Consider the following 24,685-nt stretch of genomic DNA (forward strand, 5'->3'; position numbering starts at 1 on the left):
AATACAGAAAAGGCAGAAAGATGAAGAAAAAAGGTATACAACCGGTATACTTACTACACATTATCTGGAAGGCCTCTAAATTCTCAGGCTAGTTCGGAAAAACGTCACTGTTTTGGACAGGATGCCCGACTGGCCTCTAATGACGTCTAAGCAAGATGGAGGTCTTTTAGTGATCGGAGAGTACTTCAGACCCACCTGTTCAGTCAGTGTCCTGTCCCTCTGCAGTGAGAGTTTCCGGCTCGAAGGACCAAAATGTGAAGAGAATTTGTTTACCAAGAAGAAGACTATCAGATTTCGTGTAGTAGTCTGGACCCAGGAGAAATACAAATCACACCAGCCTGTGCGGTATCAAGTGATTTCTAATTTATTCTAAGGTGTTCGAAGCTTATGTACCATAAATGACATCACAGCAAAAGTATATACCTCCAAGATTAATAAGAATACATGATATGGTAATCATTTTTGTTTTAGCCTAAGTTACACCTCTTAAGGTGTAACTATAACATACAATAAAACCGTTATGAATTCAGGAGAAAGGAATGCAAGGGGGGGGTCTTTTAGTCTATCCTATTTCCTGTGGGCCTCATACATGGGTGGTTTAGGAGACTGTCTTATCTCTTATCTGTCTACCTCAGAAGACATGCAGGCCTATAGAAGGGTTTCGTTTAACACCTTCACTACTTATACTAGTATCATGCTATATATTTCTAGTCTACAATGTTATATAGAATAATTAACTGATACATTGATCTACAATTTTCTTAACACAGTGCTAACTGTTACTCCTGTGCTGGTCAATTCACTTCAGTCCTATGTTGGACAGTGACGGAGCAACACAGAGTGGTGGAAGCTCTGCTGGATAAGCTAAGTTCTTTTACTGTTTGGTTTGGTTTTGTTTCTCCTTTTGTTTTGTACTAGGGACCCCAGTGAGGGACTGGTCAGTAGCCCAGGTTCGAGTGCAGGCTCGCACTTATCAGCGCGGTCGGTCTGCCGAATAGGCAGGGCCCCCTCCTGGGTTAGGGGACGATAGGGAGAGAATTCCCCTTTAGTTTTTGTTTCTTTCTGCACAGTTGTGCCTTTGATCTATGTTATTGAGGTTGCACGTTCTTAGGACGCAACAGTAAGTAGTTGAAGCAAAAACGGGTAGGTGGGATGGCCCCCTGCAGCTGGTAGTAGTAGGACAGAGAGGTGGGCAGATAGTGGTGCTTTATGAAAGCCATTCTTGTGTTTCACAGTGGAGTCAGATGGTTTCAGGTGGTTTTAGGAGTGAAGAGGGTATGTGAACTATAGTTGGCGCTGGTAAGTGTGTGTGTTCCCCCTCCGCAAGCCAAGTGACATGGCCGGGGAGGACAGAGTTCAGGCACACGCAGCCACCATGTTGTAGAGCACTGAATGGCACCATATTGCTGTAGCCTCAGTGAGGCTAAAGAGAGGAGGTACTGTCCCCTCCCCAAGTGCTGGAGAACATTTCGGCAAACAGTCGCGCTGTTAAAGGCGTAACAGCTGCATCACAGCTTCAGTGAGACCCAGAGCAGACTCAGCAGACAACATAGCAGCCACAGGAGATGCCAGCAGCAGAAAGTGGCAGAGGCCATTGAGGGGCTACTCAGCGGGTAGTATCCCCATGCTGGGGAGCTGCCTACAGAGACAGTGACCAACAAGGGCCCTGACGACCTAAGGGGCTGAAGATGGAGAGCCGTCCGCATTCCTGGGGTGAAGTGCCCCGCAGTGCATGGGAGGGAGTTTCCCCCACCCCAAATCATCTGACAACGCAACGGTGCTGAAGAGATCAATGCCGCGGAGAGAGAGAAGAAAGTGAATGGCCAACCATGTATCAAACAAGCATGAGTGTGCGGCTATGCTGGGGACTGAGTACCGTAAAATCAATGGCCAGGACCGGGATATCGTCTCACAGGATAGTGATATTTTAGCATAAACTAGTAATGGCACCTTAGATTAGATATGCAAGACCTTGCGGAAATGGTTAATGTGCTACATGTTTATGGTGCAGGGTGATATGATGTTACGTGACGGGGCCGATATCTCTTCGGTTGTCACTTTTTTCAAGACAAATCATGGATGTTCAATCACCACTTATACATTGATTACTAACCGAGCCTGTCTAAGTAATATATAATGTCACTGAAGTGCGACAGAGTTAGAATATTACCTTTATTGTCATGGTTGTTAAAACACTAATATGAAAACTATAATAACACATAGATCAAAAAGGTGACGCTTCAAGATTGGTGGCTACATCCCTTCTACTGTACTCCAAATCCCTGTCATTGCCATGGCAGCAGCAGATGGGGGGGTCTTTGGAGTCGGCATAAAAGTGGGGTGGGGAAGAAGGCAGGATAGCCACCCCCCCCTCCCTTTGATTAATGGTTATGGTGGGTCTGTCGCCTCTTGGCTGTGGCAGGGCGGAGTCCTTGCAGAGAAGGTGGTGTCTAGTCTTGTATTGGCTAGCGGGTCTCCGAGTCAGGAAATGGGCATCTGGAGGGAATTGGTGATATTGGGTCTCCAGAGTCAGTTGGTGTGTAGTGGGGAAGGGGGGGGGGGCATTACGAACATTTCCCAAAATGGTGAGGCGACAGATGTTTTGGGGCTCCAAGGACCCCCCCCCCCCCTTTAGGTTTTATGGTTTAACGATATGTAATTTATGTAAAGTTATGTTTTAATAAAATGCCTTCTGTGGCAAAATTATTGAACAGTTAAAGGATGTATGTCGTTATTCGAGAAGGTGGGGGATTGGTGGAGATATAATATGGGTGTGGCTACAGCTGGGATGACTTCGTTATACGCGGGTCACATCTTTCTTGTATATCCTTTATCTATTGGTTGCTCACTTCTGCCTTGTCATTCACAGATATAAGTCCACTCCACTGCTGCTCACAGCCACGTCAGGAGCGTTTGATGCCTTCAAATATATTATTTCTCTTGGAGGAAATTGGAGAAAAACAGACAGTATGGGAAATAATATAATTCACCTATCTGTGCTATATTTCCACACCCACATTCTGAAATATATAATAGAGTTAAATATTCAGGAGCTACAAGTATGGAATCATCTAGTGGGTAAGTTCTCTGCAACTTCATGTCTTTAAAGGGACATCCCGCCAAATGTTATAGACACACGGCAGTACAGTCCATGAAGCCAGAGTTTAAGTTGTCTAGAATTAAAAGACTGCGACACCCTGCCAGAGTCGACTCCAGGTTTATGTGGGCCCTTGGGCGACAGAGTCTCAGTGGGCCCCTTTGCAGTGTGTAATGCACATGCAGCTGCCAATCCGTAGCAGTGCATACAGTGGCCATAAAACTTAGATACCAGTTCTACACAAGTGTTTTGCAGACCATAGAAGCGATTACAGTACCGTTATATTCAGTGATCACAGGAGATGTAATCTCTGACTGGAGTTGTTCAGTTCCCCTTTTCTTCTATATCCCCCTCAGACCGCCTTGATGACTTCTCCCAGTCACAACTTGTCTTTGTGGAATTTGACACACTGACATCTTTGGGTCCTTGGTTTTTCATCACACTTTCTACGTTATCTACTCCTTTACACAATTCCCTTCTATAGTACCCAAGATAGTGATAATGCCAGCTGTGGGCCCACACATGAAGTGCTGCTTATAGTGACCCTCACACAGCAAAAGTGCCCCCACTTAGCAATAATGCCTTCTTTATACCCCACTCAATAATAATACTCCCTTTTATCTCCACTCAGTAATACTGCCCTTCTTGTTCTCAGTCAATAATAATGCCCTCTTTCAGAAATAATGCACCCATTTAGAAATAGTACCTCCAATTAGAAATAATGGCCCTGTTTTCCCACTTTCAGAACTAATACCTCCTTTTAGTAATAATGCCCCTTTCAGCTATTAGAAACATTTGATGCCATGTTGTAGTTGAATGTTCAATGGGTGTTTGTTTAGAATGTTGTCAAATATGTCTTGTGACTAAAATATTCCAGTGCACTATAACTCTGAGGAAGTGTGTATGTATCCAAATGGTACCAAAAAGGTCACCTTACAAGAAATAAACCACAGCTCTATTGACTGAAAATAAAAAGGCTCTATTCTTTTCAAAATAATAAAGTATAAAACACTGCATATATTTGGTATTGTTGCATCTGTACTGACCCGCAGAGTAAATTTAACAGGTCATTTTTGCTGTACCCTAACTGCAGTAGAAACAAAATCCCCAAAACAATGGCGCAGTTGTGGGGGGAGGGGTTGCATTTCACCCCACTTAAAATTAAGTTTTTCAAAACATCATATGGTACGGTATTTTAAATACTGCTATTACAACCAAAAAAAGTTGGGCCGCTGTGTAAAATGTAAATACATGTAAAGAAAAAAAGGATTCAATGATTTGGAAATCTCATAAAAACATATTGTTACGTTCGTGTGGGCTAGTAAGCACCGGGCCCACACGAAGACAACCCAGATTGATGGGGAACACCAGGTGAAACTACTACAGATTAGCTCCTCTCCCTATCATCTACTAGGGTAAGTGACACAGACCTACCTGAGCGGGGACATCGCACCAATAATGGGTGGCCCAGTGGTCTTCGGATCTGGGACCTTGCTGCTCCTGGGAACCCATGCACCCTTGATAGGACACAAACCCATGCCACCACCAACAGGGACAACTGGAGAGAGTAAGAAGACACACAGAGCCATAATCACACCATACAGCAGTCAAAATGCAAACACTAGTAGCAGATGCTAACGCTATGAATGCCAGGTATTAGTTGACATTTTGATCAAAATATGGAAGCTAGTGGACCACTTCACGGCTCCTGGCTATACTGCTAGTCCCTACACTAAGCAGGAGTCGATCGACACAACCAAACAAACACAAACCTTTCTTTAAGCCACCACACATAGAACCTGCTCACACCACACAAAGAGAGAGAATGAGAACAGAGAAAGCTGACCACACCCACACCTGGGAAGACAGCTTTATGTGTACTGACCTGGAGTGATTGGCTGGCTGAGTCGGAAAGCTGCTGATCATCTGTAGTACCACAGATCCTGGAGACAGGCGTAACACATATTTAATTCACAGTAGAACATAGAACACATATCAGAAGTTAAAATGTAGACATTTTTCCATTTCCTAAAAAAAAAAATTAACTAATTTAGAAATTGATGGCAGCAACACATCTTAAAAAAGTTGGGTCAGGGGTAACAAATGGCTGGAAAAGTAAGTGATACTAATGAAAGACAGCTGGAAGGTCAATTTTCTGCTAAAGAACAATGAAATAAAAATCTACCTGCGCTTAGAGGGTCTATCTCAAAATAAATTGGCAATATGAAAACCACCAATGCAGTTGTTGGGTCAATTTTCTACCATGTCACATAAATGTGTGTAAAAACAGCATGTTATAGAGTCAGAGTCCCTGAGAAACAAAGATGGTCAGAGCTTCCCCAATCTGTGAAATACTGCATCTAAAAATTGTGGAACAATTTCAGAAAAATGTTCCTCAACGTAAAATTGCAAAGACTTTGAATCTCCACCATCTACAGTACATAATATCAGCAAATTCAGAAAATCTTGAGAAATCCATGTGCAAAGAAGATCTTGAGATCTACGGGCCCCCAGGAATCACTGCATTAAAATCAGGCATGATTCTGTAACAAAAATAAAATAGAGAAGCTCACCTTTCTAGATGACCTTCACTGAACGGCTCCCGCAGATACACTTCCTAGATCAAACTTCACCCGCCCAGTCCTGGCAGTTCCAGCAAATACAAATAACAGTGTAGGAAAATTGTTTGATTTAAAAGGAAAAGTGTCCTGCTTTATAAAACAAGAGCCATAACGTCAGGATCAGAGAACGCATTTCAAACTCTTATCAAGTTCTTGATCACCTCCTGATTCTGTAATGCAAATCACTGCATGGGCTCTGGAATACTTCCAGAAATCATTGTCTGTGAACACAGTTCACAGTGTAATCCACAAATGCAAGTTGAAGCTGTATCATTCGAAGAAGAAGCCACAATCCTGAAACGCCGGCGCCTTCTATGGGCCAAACCTCATTTAAAATGGACTGAGGGAAAACGGCAAACTATTCTGTCGTCAGAGGAATCAAAATTTAAAATTTATTCTGGAAACATTAAATGCTGTGTTCTGCAGACTCAAGAGGAGAGGAACCATCCAGCATGTCATCGACACACAGTCCTGCATCTCTGATGGTATGGAGTTGATTTAGTGCCTATGGCATGGGCGGCTTACACATCCTGAAAGGCACTATCAATGCTGAGCCGTATATAGAGGTTGCAGAACCACGTAAGCTCACATCCAGACAACGTGTCTTTCAGGGAAGGCCTTGTATATTTCAGCAGGACAATGCTAAACCCCATATTGCATCCATCACAACAGCATGGCTTCACAGAAGAAGAGTCTGGAGTGAACCAGCCGCCGCCAGTCCAGACCTTTTACCACTTACTGCATCCATCACAACAGCATGGCTTCACAGAAGAAGAGTCTGGGGGAAACCGTCCGCGGCAGTCCGGACCTTTCACCACATACTGCATCCATCACAACAGCATGGCTTCCCAGAAGAAGAGTCCGGGGTGAACCGGCCGCTGGCAGTCCAGACCTTTCACCATATACTGCATCCATCACAAGAGAATGGCTTCACAGAAGAAGAGTCCAGGGTGAACCGGCCGCCTGCAGTCCAGACCTTTTACCACATACTGCATCCATCACAACAGCATGGCTTCACAGAAGAAGAGTCTGGGTAAACTGGCCACTGGCAGTCCGGACCTTTCACCACATACTGCATCCATCACAGCAGCATGGCTTCCCAAAAGAAGAGTCCGGAGGGAACCAGTCGCCTGCAGTTTGGAACTTTCACCACATACTGGATCCATCACAACAGCATGGCTTCCTAGAAGAAGAGTCCGGGGTGAACCGGTCGCCTGCAGTCCATACCTTCCAACCCATACTGCATCCATCACAACAGCAGGGCTTCACAGAAGAAGAGTCCGGGGTGGACTGGCCGCCTGCAGTCCAGACCGTCCACCAAATACTGCATCCATCACAACAGCATGGCTTCTCAGAAGAAGAGTCTGGGGGTGAACCGGCCGCCTGCAGTCTGGACCTTTCACCACATACTGCATCCATCACAGCAGCATGGCTTCCCAAAAGAAGAGTCCGGAGGGAACCAGTCGCCTGCAGTCCGGAACTTTCACCACATACTGGATCCATCACAACAGCATGGCTTCCTAGAAGAAGAGTCCGGGGTGAACCGGTCACCTGCAGTCCATACCTTCCAACCCATACTGCATCCATCACAACAGCATGGCTTCTCAGAAGAAGAGTCTGCTAGTGAACCGGCAGCCTGCAGTCTGGACCTTTCACCACATACTGCATCCATCACAGCTGTATGGCTTCCCAGAAGAAGAGTCTGGGGTGAACCGCCTGCGGGCAGTCCGGACCTTTTACTGCATCTATCACAACAGCATGGCTTCCCAGAGGAAGAATCTGGGGGTGAACCGTCCGCCTGCAGTCCGGACCGTTCACTAATAGGAAACATTTGGCGTATTATGAAATGAAAATCTGGCAAAGACGACCGAGGACTGTGAGCAGCCAGAATCCTACATCAGACAAGAAGGGGACAACATTCCTCAACGAAACTCCAGCAACTGGTCCCTCACTTCCCAGACATTTACAGACTGTTGTCAATGGAGGAGGGGATGCTACACAGCGGTAGACATGGCCCCGCCCCCACTTTTGTAAGATGTGTTGCTGCTATCAATTTCTAAATGAGTTAATTTTTTAAATGTCTCCCTTCCTCCGCACTGGTAAGGTGAGGGGTGTGGCGGGTGGCAGGAGTTGTCCCTCTTTCTGTTGTTTCAGAGCCGGGAGATGATATATATTTTAAGATGGCCCAGAAGAATAAAAATAACACTTTTTTGTGCCTCTTTTTTTGTATAAGAAATGCTGAATTCTGAAGATACACATAGAAGAGAGATGGCGGTGAGGTGCCTGGAGGTGCTCTGTGTTGTGAAACAGCAGTTTTGGAAGGACATTTATGAAGCCGGTGAGCTGATTGCATGTTTACTTACTACATTTACGGGAAAGCTTGTATTGTTTCATGTACTGTGTATTATGACACTATAAAAAATCTCATTGGTGAATCTGGGCCCAGAGAGAAGAAAACCCAGCCTTAGGCTGGGTTCACACTGGGCGGATTCCGGGCAGAAATATTGCGGTTTGGCCACAGCGAAAAAATGCGAGATTTTCGCTGGGAATCTGCTGCTTCAAAACCCGCAGCACTTAGCCGCGGGTTTTGAAGCGGCCTGGCCGCACGCTCTTCTGCTGCGGCCGGTGCTCCTAGAGAGGAGAGCGCAGCCGCTGCGGAAGTAGAAAAAAAATGAACATGCTGCGGCCAGTGAATCTGTGCTGCAGCACCGGCTTCTGACGGCTTTGCAGCGGCGGATTCGCCGTCTAATATGGATGAGATTTCTGAGAAATGTGCAAATTATAGACACACAGCAATACAAAATCTCAGCTGAGGTTTGTTACCCGCAGAATTGCTGCTATTATCCAGAGGAGGATCTTAGGGAGAAGTGAGGGCATTTTACATTTTCTGCACCAGGCCGTAATAGGTCTGTCCAGGAGGTGCATGCCTCCACTGTGTTCCGTAGGACTCTGATTTCATATGTTGGCATACTGGGGGTATTTTCAGTAAGAGAATTGTGCCATGCCCCATCAGATGCTACATGTACTGATATATTCTGCTCCAGAAGCATTGCCTCCAGGGGAGAGTATTTCTGTAAATGAAAGGGGAGGGCCCAAGGTGGCATTGGGACCTTCTGGGGAAAGAGATAGGGGACTTACCAACGGGGCAGCAGTCTGTTTGGCCTGTTCCGGGTTCACATATGTGGAGGTTGTCAGCTCGGCAGTCTGGTCTTCCTCATCCGTAGTAGTCCTCACCAAAAGAGAAGCTGAACTTTTGAGCACTGACCCATATTACTTTAAGTGTCCTTGGTTGCACTCTTGGTACGGGAGAGATAACAAAACAGTTGGTGAACTCATCATGCTGCTGCCATAACTTTATTCAACAGTTAAACAAAAACCTGGTAGCAGTGTAGCGGTAAACCGGAGGCCCGATCATAAACATTGCATAACTATAACAGTCTCTCTTTATGGCCCATAACATTCAATGGACAGTCCAATGTCTGTCTTATTGTGTTTTGAAGAGGCAGCAGTTTCTATAGAAGCCGGCCACAAGGGGGTACCCCCGAGATTACGAAGTATCCATATGTGTCTCTCTCTGGAGCGGACCATAGGACAAACCTAAGTAGGCCATACCAGAGGATCTGTTGCAAGACACCAGCTGGTAGCCGATCTGCTTGTTTCTTAGGGTGATGTGAACTTCGCCTAAAACTGCCCATGCACACCTTTTCATAGCATGCATCTGCTATGAGCGTTTGATGTCCTATGTGACCAATCATAAATCCCCAGTATAACAAATTACAGTAATTACAGTCATTTGTACTATCCACAAGGGGCTATCTGACAGAACCAATAAACACATCTGCTACTTCAGAAAACAACAATAACAAAATATCAACAATACACCTTCCCCCTTACATACGTGCTCTCCCAACAGATTCCGTAGAGCACTAATGGAGATTTTGTGACTTTCTCTACTTTCCGGTAGGCATAAGCCCTTAAAGTAAGTTTGATCACACTGCCTAAATGCAGCCGTTTACCAATATTACATTTTAATGTACTCATCTTCAGTTTACTATGGAAAATACTATTTGCTAGCCGTGATTTATTGTTTGTTAAAAAAGACTACAGAAATATTGCATAATTATAGTATGTACACAGTCGTGCTAAAATACTAAGCATATCCTGTTTTGAATTCTATGGTTTTACGTATTGGGAAATAATAAAGAAAATTATTGCACTATGTCATCATTTATTTTACAAAAACTAGGCCAAAATACGGAACAGTGTGTGAAAAATAAGTACACCCTTACTGATTCCACTGAGCATCAGCAAGTGTGAGAACCTCTATACAAAAGATAAAGCTTTTCCAAAATTGGGTCATATAACAGGACCATGATCCAAAGTATAGCAGAAGATCTACATCACAGTGGCTGAAGAAGAAAAGAGTTTGAGGTGTTGCCATGGCCCAGTCAGATTCTAGACCTTAACCCAACTGTGGCGGGACCTTAAAAGAGATGTGCAAAAACAAATGCCCACAAACCTCAATGAACTGAAGCCACGTTGTAAATAAGTGTCCTCCAGAAAGATGTGAGAGACTGATGAAGTCATAAAGAAAATGATTACTTTCAGTTATTGCTGCTGCAGGTGGTTCTGCAAGCTATTAATTCAAGGGGTGTACTTCATTTTTCACACACTGCTTCTGCATTTTGGCCCAGTTTTTGTTAAATAGTGACACAGTGTATTTTGTCATATGGTGTTTATCTAAGGTTGTATTAATCTAATTTTAAGACCTTTTAACCCATTAAGGACCAGGCGCTGTAAGTATACGGTGCTTGGCCCCGTATGTAAAATTACAGTGGGGATTAAAGCCTCCTGCTTCTGTAATAAATCAGCCCTAGGACAGGTTGTCAGCTGTTAGTCACAGCTGATAACTTGGAGGGGAAGGGAGAAGTGGGTTTTTAACTCTTTCTGCCTCCTCCTTTCTTCAGTACACAGTACACATATCTCAATGAGCGATATGTACTAAAAGTGAAAGTAGAAGTGTTTCTTCCACCACGGAAGCCCGGGAGTCACCTGACTATTGGGATTTCCTGCTATAGCAGAGCTGCAGGGTTATAGTAGACCCTGATCAGCCCTGTTAGTGACTATTGTCACTACAGGGGATGTTTCCCCTGTAACTGGGGCTCCTATAAATGTGGCTCCTAAGGATGCTCCAGCTACAGTGGGAAAGTATCAAATTTTAAAAAATGGAAAAAACATGTGAATGTTCCCCAGAGGTCTTGTATGATGTCATGGGGGACATAGATAGTAAAAAACATATTTACATAAATAAGTTTTAAAAAATTACAGAATAAAACAACAATATGTACATAAGAAAGAAAATAACCCAAAGCTGACGCCAACAAAAACCGTCGCCGTATGCGCTCTGTAAACCAAAGCCATACATACTATATATCAAAACGTCCGAAACCAAAAGAGGAACCCGTTCCCGTAGTTTATTTTAGCATAAATATACTAATTTTAAAAAAATCTAGGAATGTTAAAAAAATCATTTTTTAGCTTTTTACCCCCAATAAAACTAAAAAACGGAAAAAAAGTCAGTGAAAAAGATATTTTTAAAAATCTCCCTATATGTCATGGAAAAAAAAACGCTGCAAAAATAATTTTGGTAGCCAAAGGAAAAAAAATAGGGCAGTAAAACCACCAGATGGGTAAAATCCCTAAAAAGTGTCAATGTTCAATGGCAAATTAAGTTCAATGTTGATAAATGTAAGGTTATGCACATGGGCAGGAGAAACGGATGTCACCAATATACACTAAATGGGGTACTGCTAGGGGAAAATGATATGGAAGAAGACCTGATGGTACTAGTGGACTGTAGACTAAACTGGAGTAATCAATGCCAGTCAGCTGCTGCAAAAGCTAATAAAGTCTTGGGGTTCATTAAAAGAGGTATAGGGGCGAAGGACGAGAACATTATCCTCCCACTATATAAGGCACTTTTCAGGCCCCACATGAAATACTGTGTACAGTTCTGGACACCGGTGCTCAGGAAAGATGTTACAGTGCTGGAGGGGGTAAATTAATACATGGAATGGGAGGACTGGAATACCCAGAGAGGCATCAAAACTGGGATTATTTACCCTAGAAAAAAGACGGCTAAGGGGTGATCAAATAACTATGTATAAATACATGAGGGGACAATACAAGGATCTTCCCCATGATCTGTTTATACCCAGGACTACGACGGTAACAAGAGGGCACGTTTAGAGGAAAGCAGGTTTCATCACCAACACAGAAAGGGGTTCTTTACTGTAAGAGCAGTGAGACTGTGGAACTCTCTGCCTGAAGACGTGGTGATGGCAAAATCCATAGAGGAGTTTAAAAGGGGACTTGATGTCTTTCTGGAGAGGAGGGATATTATAGGTTATAAATCTTAGGTTAATTGTAAATCCGGGTATACAGGCAGGTATGAACTATTAGGGGTTGATCCAGGGATTAGTCTGATTGCCATTAGGGAGTTGGGAAGGAATTTTCCCCCAAATGGGCTAATTGGCTTCTGCTCTTGGGGGTTTTTTTTGCCTTCCTCTGGATCAACAACACAGGAGGATAAACAGGCTGGACTAGATGTACATTGTCTTCATTCGGCCTTACATACTATGTTACTATGTATCTGGTCCTTACGGTACAAAACAGCCTGGTCCTTAAGGGGTTAAGGACCCAAAACATTTTTTATGTCCTGTAAAACCATAGAATTCATAGAGGGTGTACTTAGTCTTTCTCATGACTGTATTTAAAAAGCACATCCATCAGCAACGCACTAAACTGTGGATTTTGTTCAAATGCCTCATTTTCTAGGAAGCATACCCTGTCTTACACAACTACTGCAGAGCCAGCAAGTGACCGTGCAATGTCTAGCGTCTGGAGTGTTAAGCAACATATCACATAATGTGCCTGTTGTAATGGCTCTCAAACAAGCAGAAGCAATACCAATCCTGATTGCATTGCTGCATTCCCAACATCCTGAACTTCAGTCTCGATGTTCCGTTATTTTGTGTGATATTGCCCAAGTGGATGGTAATCCAGCTCTCATAGCACAGATGGTAAGTACCTGTGGTGGGTTAGGGGGACCATTGGCTCCGAGATGTTCACACAACTTGGGCTCCCTCATGCACAGCGCCCCCTAGTAGGATATTCTCTAGTAAAACATTAAATAAGCAGCCACGACAATAACCATTTGGAGTGGATCTGCCCTAGATTTAACCCTTTGAATTGTGCAGATCTGAACCAAAATCCACATCAAAATCCGCACCAAATGGTGTGAATTTTGGTGCAGATTTGCTGTGGATCTTTCTGCTGTGCAATATTCATAGCAAATCTCCCATGCATGAACTTGTCTGCCCCCCAAAAAATTATATATATTCTATATGACAACCTTTATGGTGGGCTTAGATAGAGCTGCTCGACTTTCGCATAACTCTAAATAATAGTCACCATATAATGCACTAAAGTATAGGCTCTACATAGTGACTATGTGTTCACATGTAGCGGAAACTGGTCTGGATGTACACAGCAGAAAATACACAAGAAAACCCGAGTCAGTTCCACATCAAAGACTGTGTCAAAATCCACACAATTCAGTTGAAGGGGTGAAATCAGCTGTGGATCTGCCCTAAAATCCACACAAATAGTGCAGATTTTGACGCAGTCTTCGATGTGAAACTGACAGATTTCGGTACAGATTTTCCATGGTGAAAAATCAACACCAATTTCCACTCTGTGTGAACATACCCTAATAGTCACCTCTAGTAATCACGGGTTATATAGTCTCTGTTTGAAGTCATCCATGTTCGCCTTTCTTCTCTCTGGGCCCAGATTTACCAATGAGATTTCTTTCCAGCCACAACTCACTCTCCCCAACGTGCTGCAACCCGTAATCAGCTTTTGAGTTCGTCCCATGGTAATAGTGTGCTCGCTGTAGCCCCATTTAGTGATGGTAACCTCTTCAGTGGCCCCACTTAGTCATAAGACCCCCTCTATGAACCCAATTAGCAATAGGTCCTCCAATATTACCCAATTAATAACAAGATCCTCAGTGACCCTAATTAGTACTATACCCCTCTAAATGCCCCAAAGTGGACATGGTAGACAGCCTGGCCCCACTGTTAAACCACCAGATGCAGAGAGAGGAAGGGGTTAAATTCCTTAATACACACAGCCTTCCCTCTGTGCTGCACAGGAGCTCACAAGCGCAAAACAGGACATAATCACTCCTTTACCTGCACTAACTGTAGTTGGAGTTCTAGGACTGGGAAAGGGGAGTGATGATGTCCTGCTGTCTGCCTGCAGAGACAGAAGGATGTGAGAGTTGTTGTTGTTGTTAGCCGTTTTGTCATTCACGACTGTCGGCAACCCTAAAGGCGAGCTCCCTCCATGTTTTTCGGTTTTGCACAGCTTTTTTCAGTTGTGTGATATCCATGCCATGAGCTTTGACAATATCAGCCATCGTGTCCTTTGTCGGCCCGGTTTACTTTTGGCACTGATCTGTCCTAGCATTATAGATTTTTTTAGAGACTCTGCTCACATTACATGGCCAAAATACCTGAGCCTGAGTCGGTCATCTTGTCCTCTGTGAGCCTGAGCCCAGTCATCTTGTCCTCCATGAGCCTGAGCTAGGCCAGCTTGTCCTTTGTGAGCCTGAGCCCAGTCATCTTGTCCTCCATGAGCCGGAGCCCGGTCATCTTGTCTTCTGTGAGCCTGAGTCCGGTCATCTTGTCCTCCGTGAGCCTAAACCCTGTCATCTTGTCCTCTGTGAGCCTGAGCCTGGTCATCTTCTCCTCTGTGAGCCTGAGCCTGGTCATCTTCTCCTCTGTGAGCCAGAGCCCAGTTATCTTGTCCTCCGTGAGCCTGAGCCTGGTCATCTTCTCCTCTGTGAGTCTGGTCGTCTTGCCCTCCAGTGATATATCAGGTCTTAAACGATTCAGGACTTCTCTGTTTGTTACTCTCGCCGTCCAGGGTATGCGCAGCAGCTTTTGCCAGCACCACATCTCAAATGCATCAATCCTCCTATCAGCTTCCCTCGCAGTCCAGCTTTCACATCCATACATGGCTATGGGGAAAACGATGGTTTGCATTTAGCTGCTACACTGGCTTCTGCAAGCAGAGTTGTGTTATCCGCATAACGGAGATTGTTGATGTTTCTGCCACCTATTTTCACCCCAGTTTCCAATTCATCTAGGTCCATTTTTCGCATGATCATTTCTGCATATGGGTTAAACAAGAAGGGGGAGAAGACGCAGCCCTGTCAGACGCCTCTGCCAATCCCAAACCAATCTGTGTCCCCATACCATGTTCTCATAGTGGCTTCTCGATTGATATAAAGTGATTTTATCAGCTTATCTAGATGTGTTGATACCCCCAGCTCTTGTAGAGGGCGCCATAGCACAAGACTGGAAAAGATCTGTCTTTTTCCCTCTACCAAAGAAAGGAGACTCCCAGAATTGCTCCAACTGGTGAACAATTGCCCTCATTCCACATGCAAGCAAGATCCTTCTCAAAATTATACAGAAAAGACAGATCAGTAGTTGAAGCGGCGCTCCCTGATGCACAGGCAGGATTCTGGCGAGGACGCGGCACCCATCACCATATGGCAAACCAGCGATGGACCATGGAAAAAGCTCGAGAATACCAAAGGAATATCTACATGTGCTTGATCAACTACATTAAGGCTGTGAGAGTATTAAGGTGTTTAACCCTTTCCTCTCCCTGTGGCTGGAAGCTTAGTAGTGTAGATCACCATTGGGGTGATTGGAAAGGCTGTGGGCCCCCCTGGAGCCTCGAGCCCAGAGAGGTTGCCCCAATTACCCCTATTATAATTCACCATCAGTAATTACAGTATGTCAAGCGTAATGAACACTCAATGGCCTAGTCAATCACGGATGTATACAACCAAGTTTATGTCTGGTAATGGTTTATTTCAGTTTTTCCAACTAAATTCAGCATTTTAGCTTCTTTACAACATCCATACAATGTTTTCATCGCTCACAGGCAGTTTCCTCTTTTCATTAGATTCAGGGGCTTACCTAGATCCCAAGTATGACAGGGTAAAACCTGGAGTGCAGTATGGGAGTAGCCAGGGCCATATTTAGAGTTCATGCTGCCCTAGGCACAATAATTGTTCATGTTCCCCTATGGGTCACCTGTGTGCTGTCCGATGTTCACAAATGCCCAACATTACCTGTGCTATTCGTGTCTGTGAAAGTGGGCCAAAATAAGACATGCTTATGCTCATCTTGGACGAGAGTGTATTGGTTTTCATTGGTGAGAAGGAAATAATCTACTGTCAGACACCTCTGGCAGCAGCTTATCTCCTGCGAGAACAAGGTAACCTTCGTTCACCCCAACATCAGCTGACGTGGGAGAGTCTTGTGACCCCTATACACATTAATTAACACATAATACATGTAATGATTCAGCATGCTGGACCCCCTGGCTGTCCAGCTTGCCCGACAGTTCGGTCCCCCCTTCTGCCATCACAGGCTCCACACAGCACAGGACACTTGCATCCCACCACAAACTCATCCAGAGAGCCGTGGACAAAGGTGAAGGTGCTGATGCTGTGCCATCTCTCAGTCACAGGCTTCCTCTGCCATGTGTCAGTCTGATTGGTGGAGCAGTAAACTGACTCCACCAATCATTGTAGCGGTCCTTCCAGAAATTAGATGGGAGGAAGTAGAAACCAAGCAGCCTTATCTTGTCTCCCTACCTCTCTGGCAGTGGCGCCAACAGACTCCCACCCCTGATACCCCTGTCCAGTGCATGACAATGGTTGGTGTCCTGGGAGGTAGACAGTTAAAAATTAATAATTCACCTGGCTACCCTTGCGGCCACCCCCTTGAACTGGACGCCCTAGGCACAGGACCTCCAATGCCTAGTGGCAAATATGGGCCTGAGAGTAGCCACCGCACCCAATGTCTTCAGCTACTCCTAAATTGCAGATCCTATAAGCCATTGAAGGCTGGTTTCACAGGAGTGTATTGTGGACACATTTATGCGTCCCTAGCATGGACAAATGTCGCGGTTTGAACTGAACTCGGAACATCGTAGGAATGTAGCTCAGCACCAAAACCTTCCGGGATTTAGACCGCTGAGAGCAATAACCTCAGTGGCATGTTCATTCTATTCGGCAATTTAGAGCGGGGAACTGGGTACTTGAAGCTGAAAAACCATGGACCTGTGGGAAGGCAGATCTGTATTTCCCTTTTCACCATTCTTTGTGTATGTCTTTTAGTTACTGTATGATGCATATTCACATCTCACTTCTGCACACACTTTTATTTCTTTTTTTATTGTATGGTTATATGATGTTTTTATTTTGAGTATTACATACATTATCCAGTATATGCATCATGCTATACACTGACTCACTTTACATTTATATGTCACATGCATCCTCATATATTTTACAATTCTAGATTGTGTCCTTCTTTCCCTGTGTTCATTGTAATGCAACGCAAATATCATTTATTACCCATTTTGCACTTTTTGTTGTTACATTCGAGCCCTCTGGCAGCAGAATTTATTTTTAATCAACTTTCAGAAAAGACAATTACATTATTTTTCACCATAATCTCGCTGCTTCTCACTACACTTTGTCCATCTGTCAACAAGCTTTCGTATTCCGTCATTAAACATGTTTTAGGCTGAGCTGCGAACCACAAATGCACCGCTGTCTTTACCTCTTCCTGAATTTTTGTCCTCTTAGGGCTTCTTTCAGGGGACCAAACAGGTGATAGTCCGATGGGGCAAGATCAGGGCTATAGGGAGGATGCTTTAACAACTCACAACAATCAAAAAAAAATCAGTTCATATACACGCTCAATGTTGTCCTCAGTCATGGACTTGGATGGGTGTCCACCTCCTTCTTCGTGGCTGACACTTATGCGACTTTCCTTGAACTTCTCTATCCATTCATACACACTTCTTTATGACAAAACACTTCCTCCATACTGCCGTGTTTCCCCCAAAATACGACCTACCCTGATAATAAGCCCTAGCTACACTACATGGGAAAAAAAACAATAGTCACCTTGCAGGTAGAGTCTAGGTCCCCCATGCTGAGCTGCAGTGCTCCGGCAGTCTTTTGTGTAGTCCTCAGCACTGAGAGAGCATTCTCTTCCTGGTAACAGGGCTTGAATACCCCACCTCCAGCAAGAGATTACTGTGATTGGTTAAGGAACACCGCCTCAGCCATTTAGAGCTGGCGCTCAATGAACCAATCACAGCCATTCAATGAGCATTCTCAGCACAGAGGTCTACATGGAAAACTGCGTGAGCGCCCCGGACGCCGCCTGCTAGGTGAGTATTAAGATATCAGCAGAAAATAAGACACTGTGCATTTTTGGGGACAAAAAATGATATGACAGTGTCTTATTTTCAGGAAAACACGGTATGCACAAAGTCATCGATAAATATCGGCACCAGACACACCCTCAAATTACAAAAAAATGAATCCAGGTGCTGACGCCGGGCCTGGACACAGCAGGAGAAAGGCCTAATCTCCACTGCCGCAGATGAAAATAAACAGCAGAAGGAGATTAGCAGGTTAAAGGGGTATTCCCATGTCAGTGCCCTACCCTGAAGCAGATGGCTGCCATATCTAGGCTCCAAAAGGTGGATAGGCTTAATGGAAATAGCCAAACACCTGGTGGTATGCAGTTTCCATAACTCCCGTAGAAGTGAACGGAAATTGGTTAGCTAAGCTGTCTCCACATCTGTCAAGTTATAGAAACAGTGTTGCTCGCTTTTGGAATAAGGAGTCCTCAAAAGTCATATGTTCCCAAAAATAGTCTTAATGACAACTACAGTTCTTAAACAGGGGTACTACGGCAGAGTCCTCCACCCCAGGATCAGAATTGGCTGACGGCTGTTGTAATTTCTGGGGGCTCAGGGGCCTACCTGCAGCTCTGGCTGCAGAGTGGTCCAAGGGAAACCTGGTGTCCATGTCATCCGACCAGCTTGCAAATGGTCTCTCTGTCACAGTCTTGTCTCCCGCTGAAGGTGACCAGTTCTCCTTCTTGTTCCCTGTCTCAGTCCCATCACCGTAAGGAGCAACAGAACTCACTTCTATGTCAAGTTTACCGGAATTAATTCCAGGAAAATTGGTGCTTGATTTCTCTCTGGGCGCTGGGGTGGCACACTCGGTGGAGAACAGTTGATCGTCCCTGTCTACTAACTAGGCCTTAGGCTTGGCACACACACATTGTAGATTTGGTCTACCTCTGACCTGACTCACACTCTCCCTCTGCCAGGGAGCGAGCACCACCCTACAGTTTATAAAACACCTTGCTTACCAGGATAATGGGGATCTTTGGTGCATTACTCCAGACATGGGTTGCCCTTCCCAGGGCCTGTTGTCATTTTATAATGGGCGAACTACTTAGCAGCGCCGCTCAATGCACTGTGTGCCGGCTTTCAGAGCTTACACGGGGGGGGGGGGGGGGGGGGGGCTTAGGCTGCAGTTGGAACATGTCAGTGGAATGAGTCCGATAGTCACAGACTGGCTCATACGGATGACAAGGCAGCTCTGTGACTATCGGACTCATTCAGTCACTCGGGGTCCAGTGTGTGTTGGTGATTCTCTTTCCTGTCCTCCCGACTCCTGACCATTCCTATCCAGTATCGAGATGAGGACGAGACGTGCGTCTCATCATGGCCCATTGACACTATGTGTCCCTTCCCTGGTGTCAGAACAGAAACGGGCCCGTGGCCGTGAACTGCATGTGAGCCTGGCACAGGGCGTATGGACAGTGGTTGTCATAAACGAGGTTATACCAGACCTCACATGATGTATTAAATATAGTATCATTAAAAAAGGTTTAAACATATTATTATTTTAATCACATCTTATTAGGATGGACTCCGGCCCCTGGTTAACATGCTGAATGGAGAGTTTGAAGATCTGCTGATAAATGCTATGAATTGCATTAAGGTTTTATGTACCCAAAACCCATCCAACCAAAACTCCATAAAAGATCTGGGCGGTATTCCTCTCATTGTGGATTTTCTAACTGCTACTTCTGGTAAGTATTTCAAGAAAGATGTGTAAACTTTTAAAAAAGCCTCTGTCACCATCTTTTTGCAGCCCTCTGTATAACATAGTGACAGTCACACTGCTTACAGTAATATGTCTGCTGTATGTATCTGTGCAGTAGTTTGGGAGGAACTTACATTTTATCAGTAGCAATACATACATAGAAGATCACAGGAAGTAGTCCTGGATATTGGTGAGCTGCAGATAGCCCTGCCTAACCCACCCTTCAGTCCCTGATTGACAGCTGTCTATTATACTGTGCATAGAGAGAGAGAGAGTTGTCAGTCAGTGACCGGATGGCGGTGTAGAAGTGGCTACCTGCAGCTCATAAATATCCAGGACTCGTTCTATGTGTGGTTACTACTAATAAAATGCAAGCTTCTCCCAAAATATTTCAAAGATACAGCAAACCTATCACTGCAATTAGAGTGAAGGGAGAGAAGACGCGGAAGCAGATAGGCTAGTATTTTCTGATGGACCCGGGCATTGCATTTCCAGCGGGCAGAGCTGCAGGTCATTCAGCCAAGAAGGAGGGGTGTTTGAGTTGAAAACACAGGGAGAGCCCTGACCTCTTGCAGAGGTGCACCACTTATTGGAATAAACACTGCTGGAAGAACTTCAACGGTGCAGTCTCAAGATGGGAGTCTCAGAAAAAAGAGGTATCGCTGGATTCCTTGTTCAGGAGTACATGCAAAGGTACAGTGCGTTAATAAGACGAAAATAACATGACGGACTTCCTTTGAAGGGGTTGTCCCATGAAAAGAATAATTCTCTATCACAGGATAGGGGATAAATATCTGATTGATGGCGGCCCCAGAAGTCGGCTCCCCACCAATCACAAGAAAAGGGCTTCTGGGTATCCCAAAATGCATGGAGTGGTGGTCTGGTTGTGCATGCACAGTACCGCTTTATTAATTTCTGTCAGACTGCCCAAAGTAGCCAAGTATTTAGCCATGTAGCCCTGTGTAGTCATACCTTTAGGCCATAATCCAATATCCATATGCAAGTTAAGGATTTTGGACCACCTGCTTCCCCAGGAATCTGGTGGCATCCAGTGATCGCTCCCTCTTTTTGCCATGTCCAGTCAGTGCAGCCAGTATGCTTTTAACTTGCAAACTATGTTTCTAGCAGTATTTCTAGGAACATTCACCGCCTTTATTATCTTTTTTTGCATGCTTTTCCTTGTTTGTATAAGACATTGCTCTCTTCTCGTAACTCTTTTGACCCCTCTTGTGGCTTGGCAATATTTCTAACCTGTAGTCACAGTCAATGAAACCCTTACCAGTCCAGGCATTTAATGTGTCTTATCTCAAGCACACCTGATGTAACTAATTACACTGTTGATTAGTTGTATCAGGTGTGCTTGAGACAACACCTGATTTGTAAATGTTTGTTCTTATGAAGGATTCTATTTACAGGGTGAATAATTCTGAGACTGCAGGAGGCAGTAAAAGTGGCATGCTTGATTGTTTTGGGTTTTTTTTTGCAAACAGCTAAAAGTTTGTAAATTTGTCAAATAGACTTAATTTGCAATGGGAGAAAGGAGGAAATGTTGATTGTACATAGCTATTCAGAAAATGATGATTTTTTTAGTGTTTTACTAATATTTGTTTATCGGTGTTTCCTAATAGATGATCTTATAGCTGCATCTTCAGCTGCTATTGCAGAGCTTGCTAGAGGAAACAAACTTATCCAGGATGCCGTTGCAAAGGAAAATGCAGTTACTTCTCTTATTAATATTCTTCGAGTAAAGAAACTTAAAATCCAGGTGAAGGCAGCGATTGCCATAGAAGCTCTGGCCGATCGCAACGCTGCAGTGCAAAAGGAGTTTCTGGACGGATCAGCTTCAAAATACATATCAAAACTTCTCAAGGCAAGTGCAATGTATGAGTACATGTAAGATGGAAGCGTAGGGCTAAATGTGTGAGACGGACCTCATCGGTCACTGATTCACAAAGTTTTCAGCCCTGTCAGTCTTTTGACCTCTTAATGTCATTTTTGTTTTTTCTTCCACACTTTCAAAAAATCATAGCTCTCTTATTTTTTCATCCACATAGATATCTAAGAGTCATTTTCTTGCGGGGACTTAGCTCCGCCCCATACCACCCCCTCCCATTGCAAATAGTGCCGAGGGGCGGGATCTCAGAGCACTGCTCCCGGCTCTTCCAGCCTCCTCCCCCTGCAGAGAGGGACACCGTATATCAGCCAGCATGAATACCTGGCCAATATATGGTCGTCTGAATAAGCCCTTATGGTGTGACAAAACTGATATATGTATGATCATTTCAATCCGTGGGTGTGCGATTGAGAAGATACCAAGATTTATATAGTTTTTTGCTGTAGTACTTTTAAAAAATAAAATATTTTTGGGGAAAAAATGATTTTCTGCCACCATAACTTTTTTACATTTCTTTGTTGACATAGTTGTGCAAGCACTAGTTTTTGGTTCGGCATCCTGTAGTTTCCATTGGAACCATTTTGGAGTACATATGACTATTTGATCGCTTTTTATTAAATTATTTCTAGGAGACGCTGTGATTTAAAATGTGCAGTTCTGGTTTTATGTATTTTTTCTGACGACATTCATTGTGTGCGATAAATAATGAGTTACTTTGATAGATCAGACTTTTGTGGATGAAGCGATACCAAATAGGTTTTGTTTTTTTTATTATAAATATGGGAAAGGGGGGGGTAAACTTGTATTACCTTAAACTTTTACTAATAATTAATAAAAACATTTTTAATTAATTTTTCCGTTTTTTAGTCTCCATAGGAGGCCTTGAACTTTGGATCGTTTGATCACTCATACAATATAGTGCAATACCATAGTATTGTATTATACCACATTCTGACAGGCACTCTATCAAGCCGTGCCACAGAGATGTCTGTCATCTGTGGAAGCCCTGGGGGCCTTTAAAAGGGCCCAGGCTTCCATGGCAGCCAAACAGCACGTCGTGATCCTTCGCAGGAGAGCCATTCAGGACCTCAGAATACTAATCGGGGTAAATAAATGCTGCTGTCAGAATCAGTGTTCACGGCCATCGCAGCTGTTGTGGGTGGCTGTGAGCCCTCAAAGACAGCGGACACCCGCATTGTATGGAGCAGGATCAGCTCCTGATCCCATTCCATACAAACCCCGCACTACCGTGAGATAACTGTACATCCTGCGACATTAAAGGGTTAAACTGGTTGAAAAAAGTGCGTTCTCGCATATTCAACTTTGTTGTTCTGCCTTGGTTCCACTATGCTGTTTTAGACATAGAAGATGCAAATCAGGGATGAAGCTGGCGCTGGCTAGAACGGCGCAGTGCGGACGCGCCCCTATACTTCTCCTCCCTGCTGGATCCATTTTAGGTTTTGACTCAAAAACCTGCATCAACAATTGCAGTGGAATTTTTCCGGAATGACCGGATTTCAATTGCTGCTTGTGTAAATACTACGTTTTTTTATGTGCAGATCTGCTAATTTTTTGTTCGGATAATGCTCATGTCGCAGTAGGGGCAGGCGGCGCAGGAACCAGAGTACCATGGGGATATCAGGCTTACAAATATATATATAATCTTGTATGAATATGAATCCCATTCTTTTGAATGGGATTCATACACATATGCGATGTTGTGTGCTCTCGCGATGAGAGGTTGCCCCATTGAAAACAGTGGGAAAAACTCTACGATCCTCCTCACTGCTGCCTTCAAGTGATGAGAGGTGGTTTTGCAATAAAAATGCCTCACATCCGCGAGGAAATCACATGTTGGCGATCGTGATATCGCACTCACCCGTGTGAAGTTAGCCTTAGCCCTCATAGTTTCATAGACACTCAGGAGTTTATAAATATTGGAAGTTTTTGCTAGACTTTACTTTTTTTCAGGTGTTTCAGTTGGAAGTCCGAGAACAAGCCAGCACAACTCTGTGGGTGTTGGCAGGACAGACCTGGAAGCAGCAGAAGGCCATGTCAGAACACATCGGTCTCCACTTCATTATAGACATGCTCTTATCACCCTCAGACACCATGCAGTATGTGGGTAAGTACCTCTACCATAGGCTGCAGTATGTGGGTAAGTACTGCTACCATAGGCTGCAGTATGTGGGTAAGTACTGCTACCATAGGCTGCAGTATGTGGGTAAGTACTACTACCATAGGCTGCGGTATGTGGGTAAGTACTGCTTCCATAGGCTGCAGTATGTGGGTAAGTACCACTACCATAGGCTGCAGTATGTGGGTAAGTACTGCTTCCATAGGCTGCAGTATGTGGATAAGCACCGCTTCCATAGGCTGCAGTATGTGGGTAAGTACTGCTACCATAGGCTGCAGTATGTGGGTAAATACTGCTACCATAGGCTGCAGTATGTAGGTAAGTACTGCTACCATAGGTTGCAGTATGTGGATAAGTACTGCTACCATAGGCTGCAGTATGTGGGTAAGTACCACTACCATAGGCTGCGGTATGTGCATAAGTACTGCTTCCATAAGCTGCGGTATGTGGGTAATCACCGCTTCCATAGGCTGCAGTATGTGGGTAAGTACTGCTACCTTTGGCTGCAGTATGTAAGTAAGTACTTCTACTATAGGCTGCAGTATGTAAGTAAGTACTGCTACCATAGGCTGCAGTATATCGGTAAGTACTGCTTCCATAGGCTGCAGTATGTGGGTAAGCACTGCTTTCATAGGCTGCAGAATGTGGGTAAGTACTGCTACCATAGGCTGCAGTATGTGGGTAAGTACCGCTACCACAGGTTGCAGTATGTGGGTAAGTACTGCTGCCATAGGCTGCAGTATGTCAGTAAGTACTGCTGCCATAGGCTGCAGTATGTGGGTAAGTACTGCTGCCATAGGTTGCAGTATGTGGGTAAGTACTGCTATCATAAGCTGCGGTATGTGGGTAAGTACTGCTACCA

At 44.4% G+C, this 24,685-nt stretch overlaps 1 protein-coding gene across 4 annotated transcripts in view; it reads left to right on the forward strand.

The window, feature by feature from the left end:
- Positions 1-24,685, forward strand: part of ANKAR (ankyrin and armadillo repeat containing) — a 126,612-nt gene that overhangs the window by 57,087 nt on the left and 44,840 nt on the right. For all 4 annotated transcript variants that reach the window (XM_066577111.1, XM_066577110.1, XM_066577112.1 and 1 more), the window contains exons 10-15: positions 2,870-3,078; positions 7,952-8,056; positions 12,556-12,800; positions 19,610-19,778; positions 21,421-21,662; positions 23,658-23,811. In XM_066577111.1, the coding sequence (XP_066433208.1) occupies positions 2,870-3,078; positions 7,952-8,056; positions 12,556-12,800; positions 19,610-19,778; positions 21,421-21,662; positions 23,658-23,811 (1,124 nt within the window). The remainder of the gene's footprint in view (positions 1-2,869; positions 3,079-7,951; positions 8,057-12,555; positions 12,801-19,609; positions 19,779-21,420; positions 21,663-23,657; positions 23,812-24,685) is intronic.

Source organism: Eleutherodactylus coqui, chromosome 8 (assembly GCF_035609145.1).
Source record: "Eleutherodactylus coqui strain aEleCoq1 chromosome 8, aEleCoq1.hap1, whole genome shotgun sequence".
NCBI lineage: Eukaryota > Metazoa > Chordata > Amphibia > Anura > Eleutherodactylidae > Eleutherodactylus > Eleutherodactylus coqui.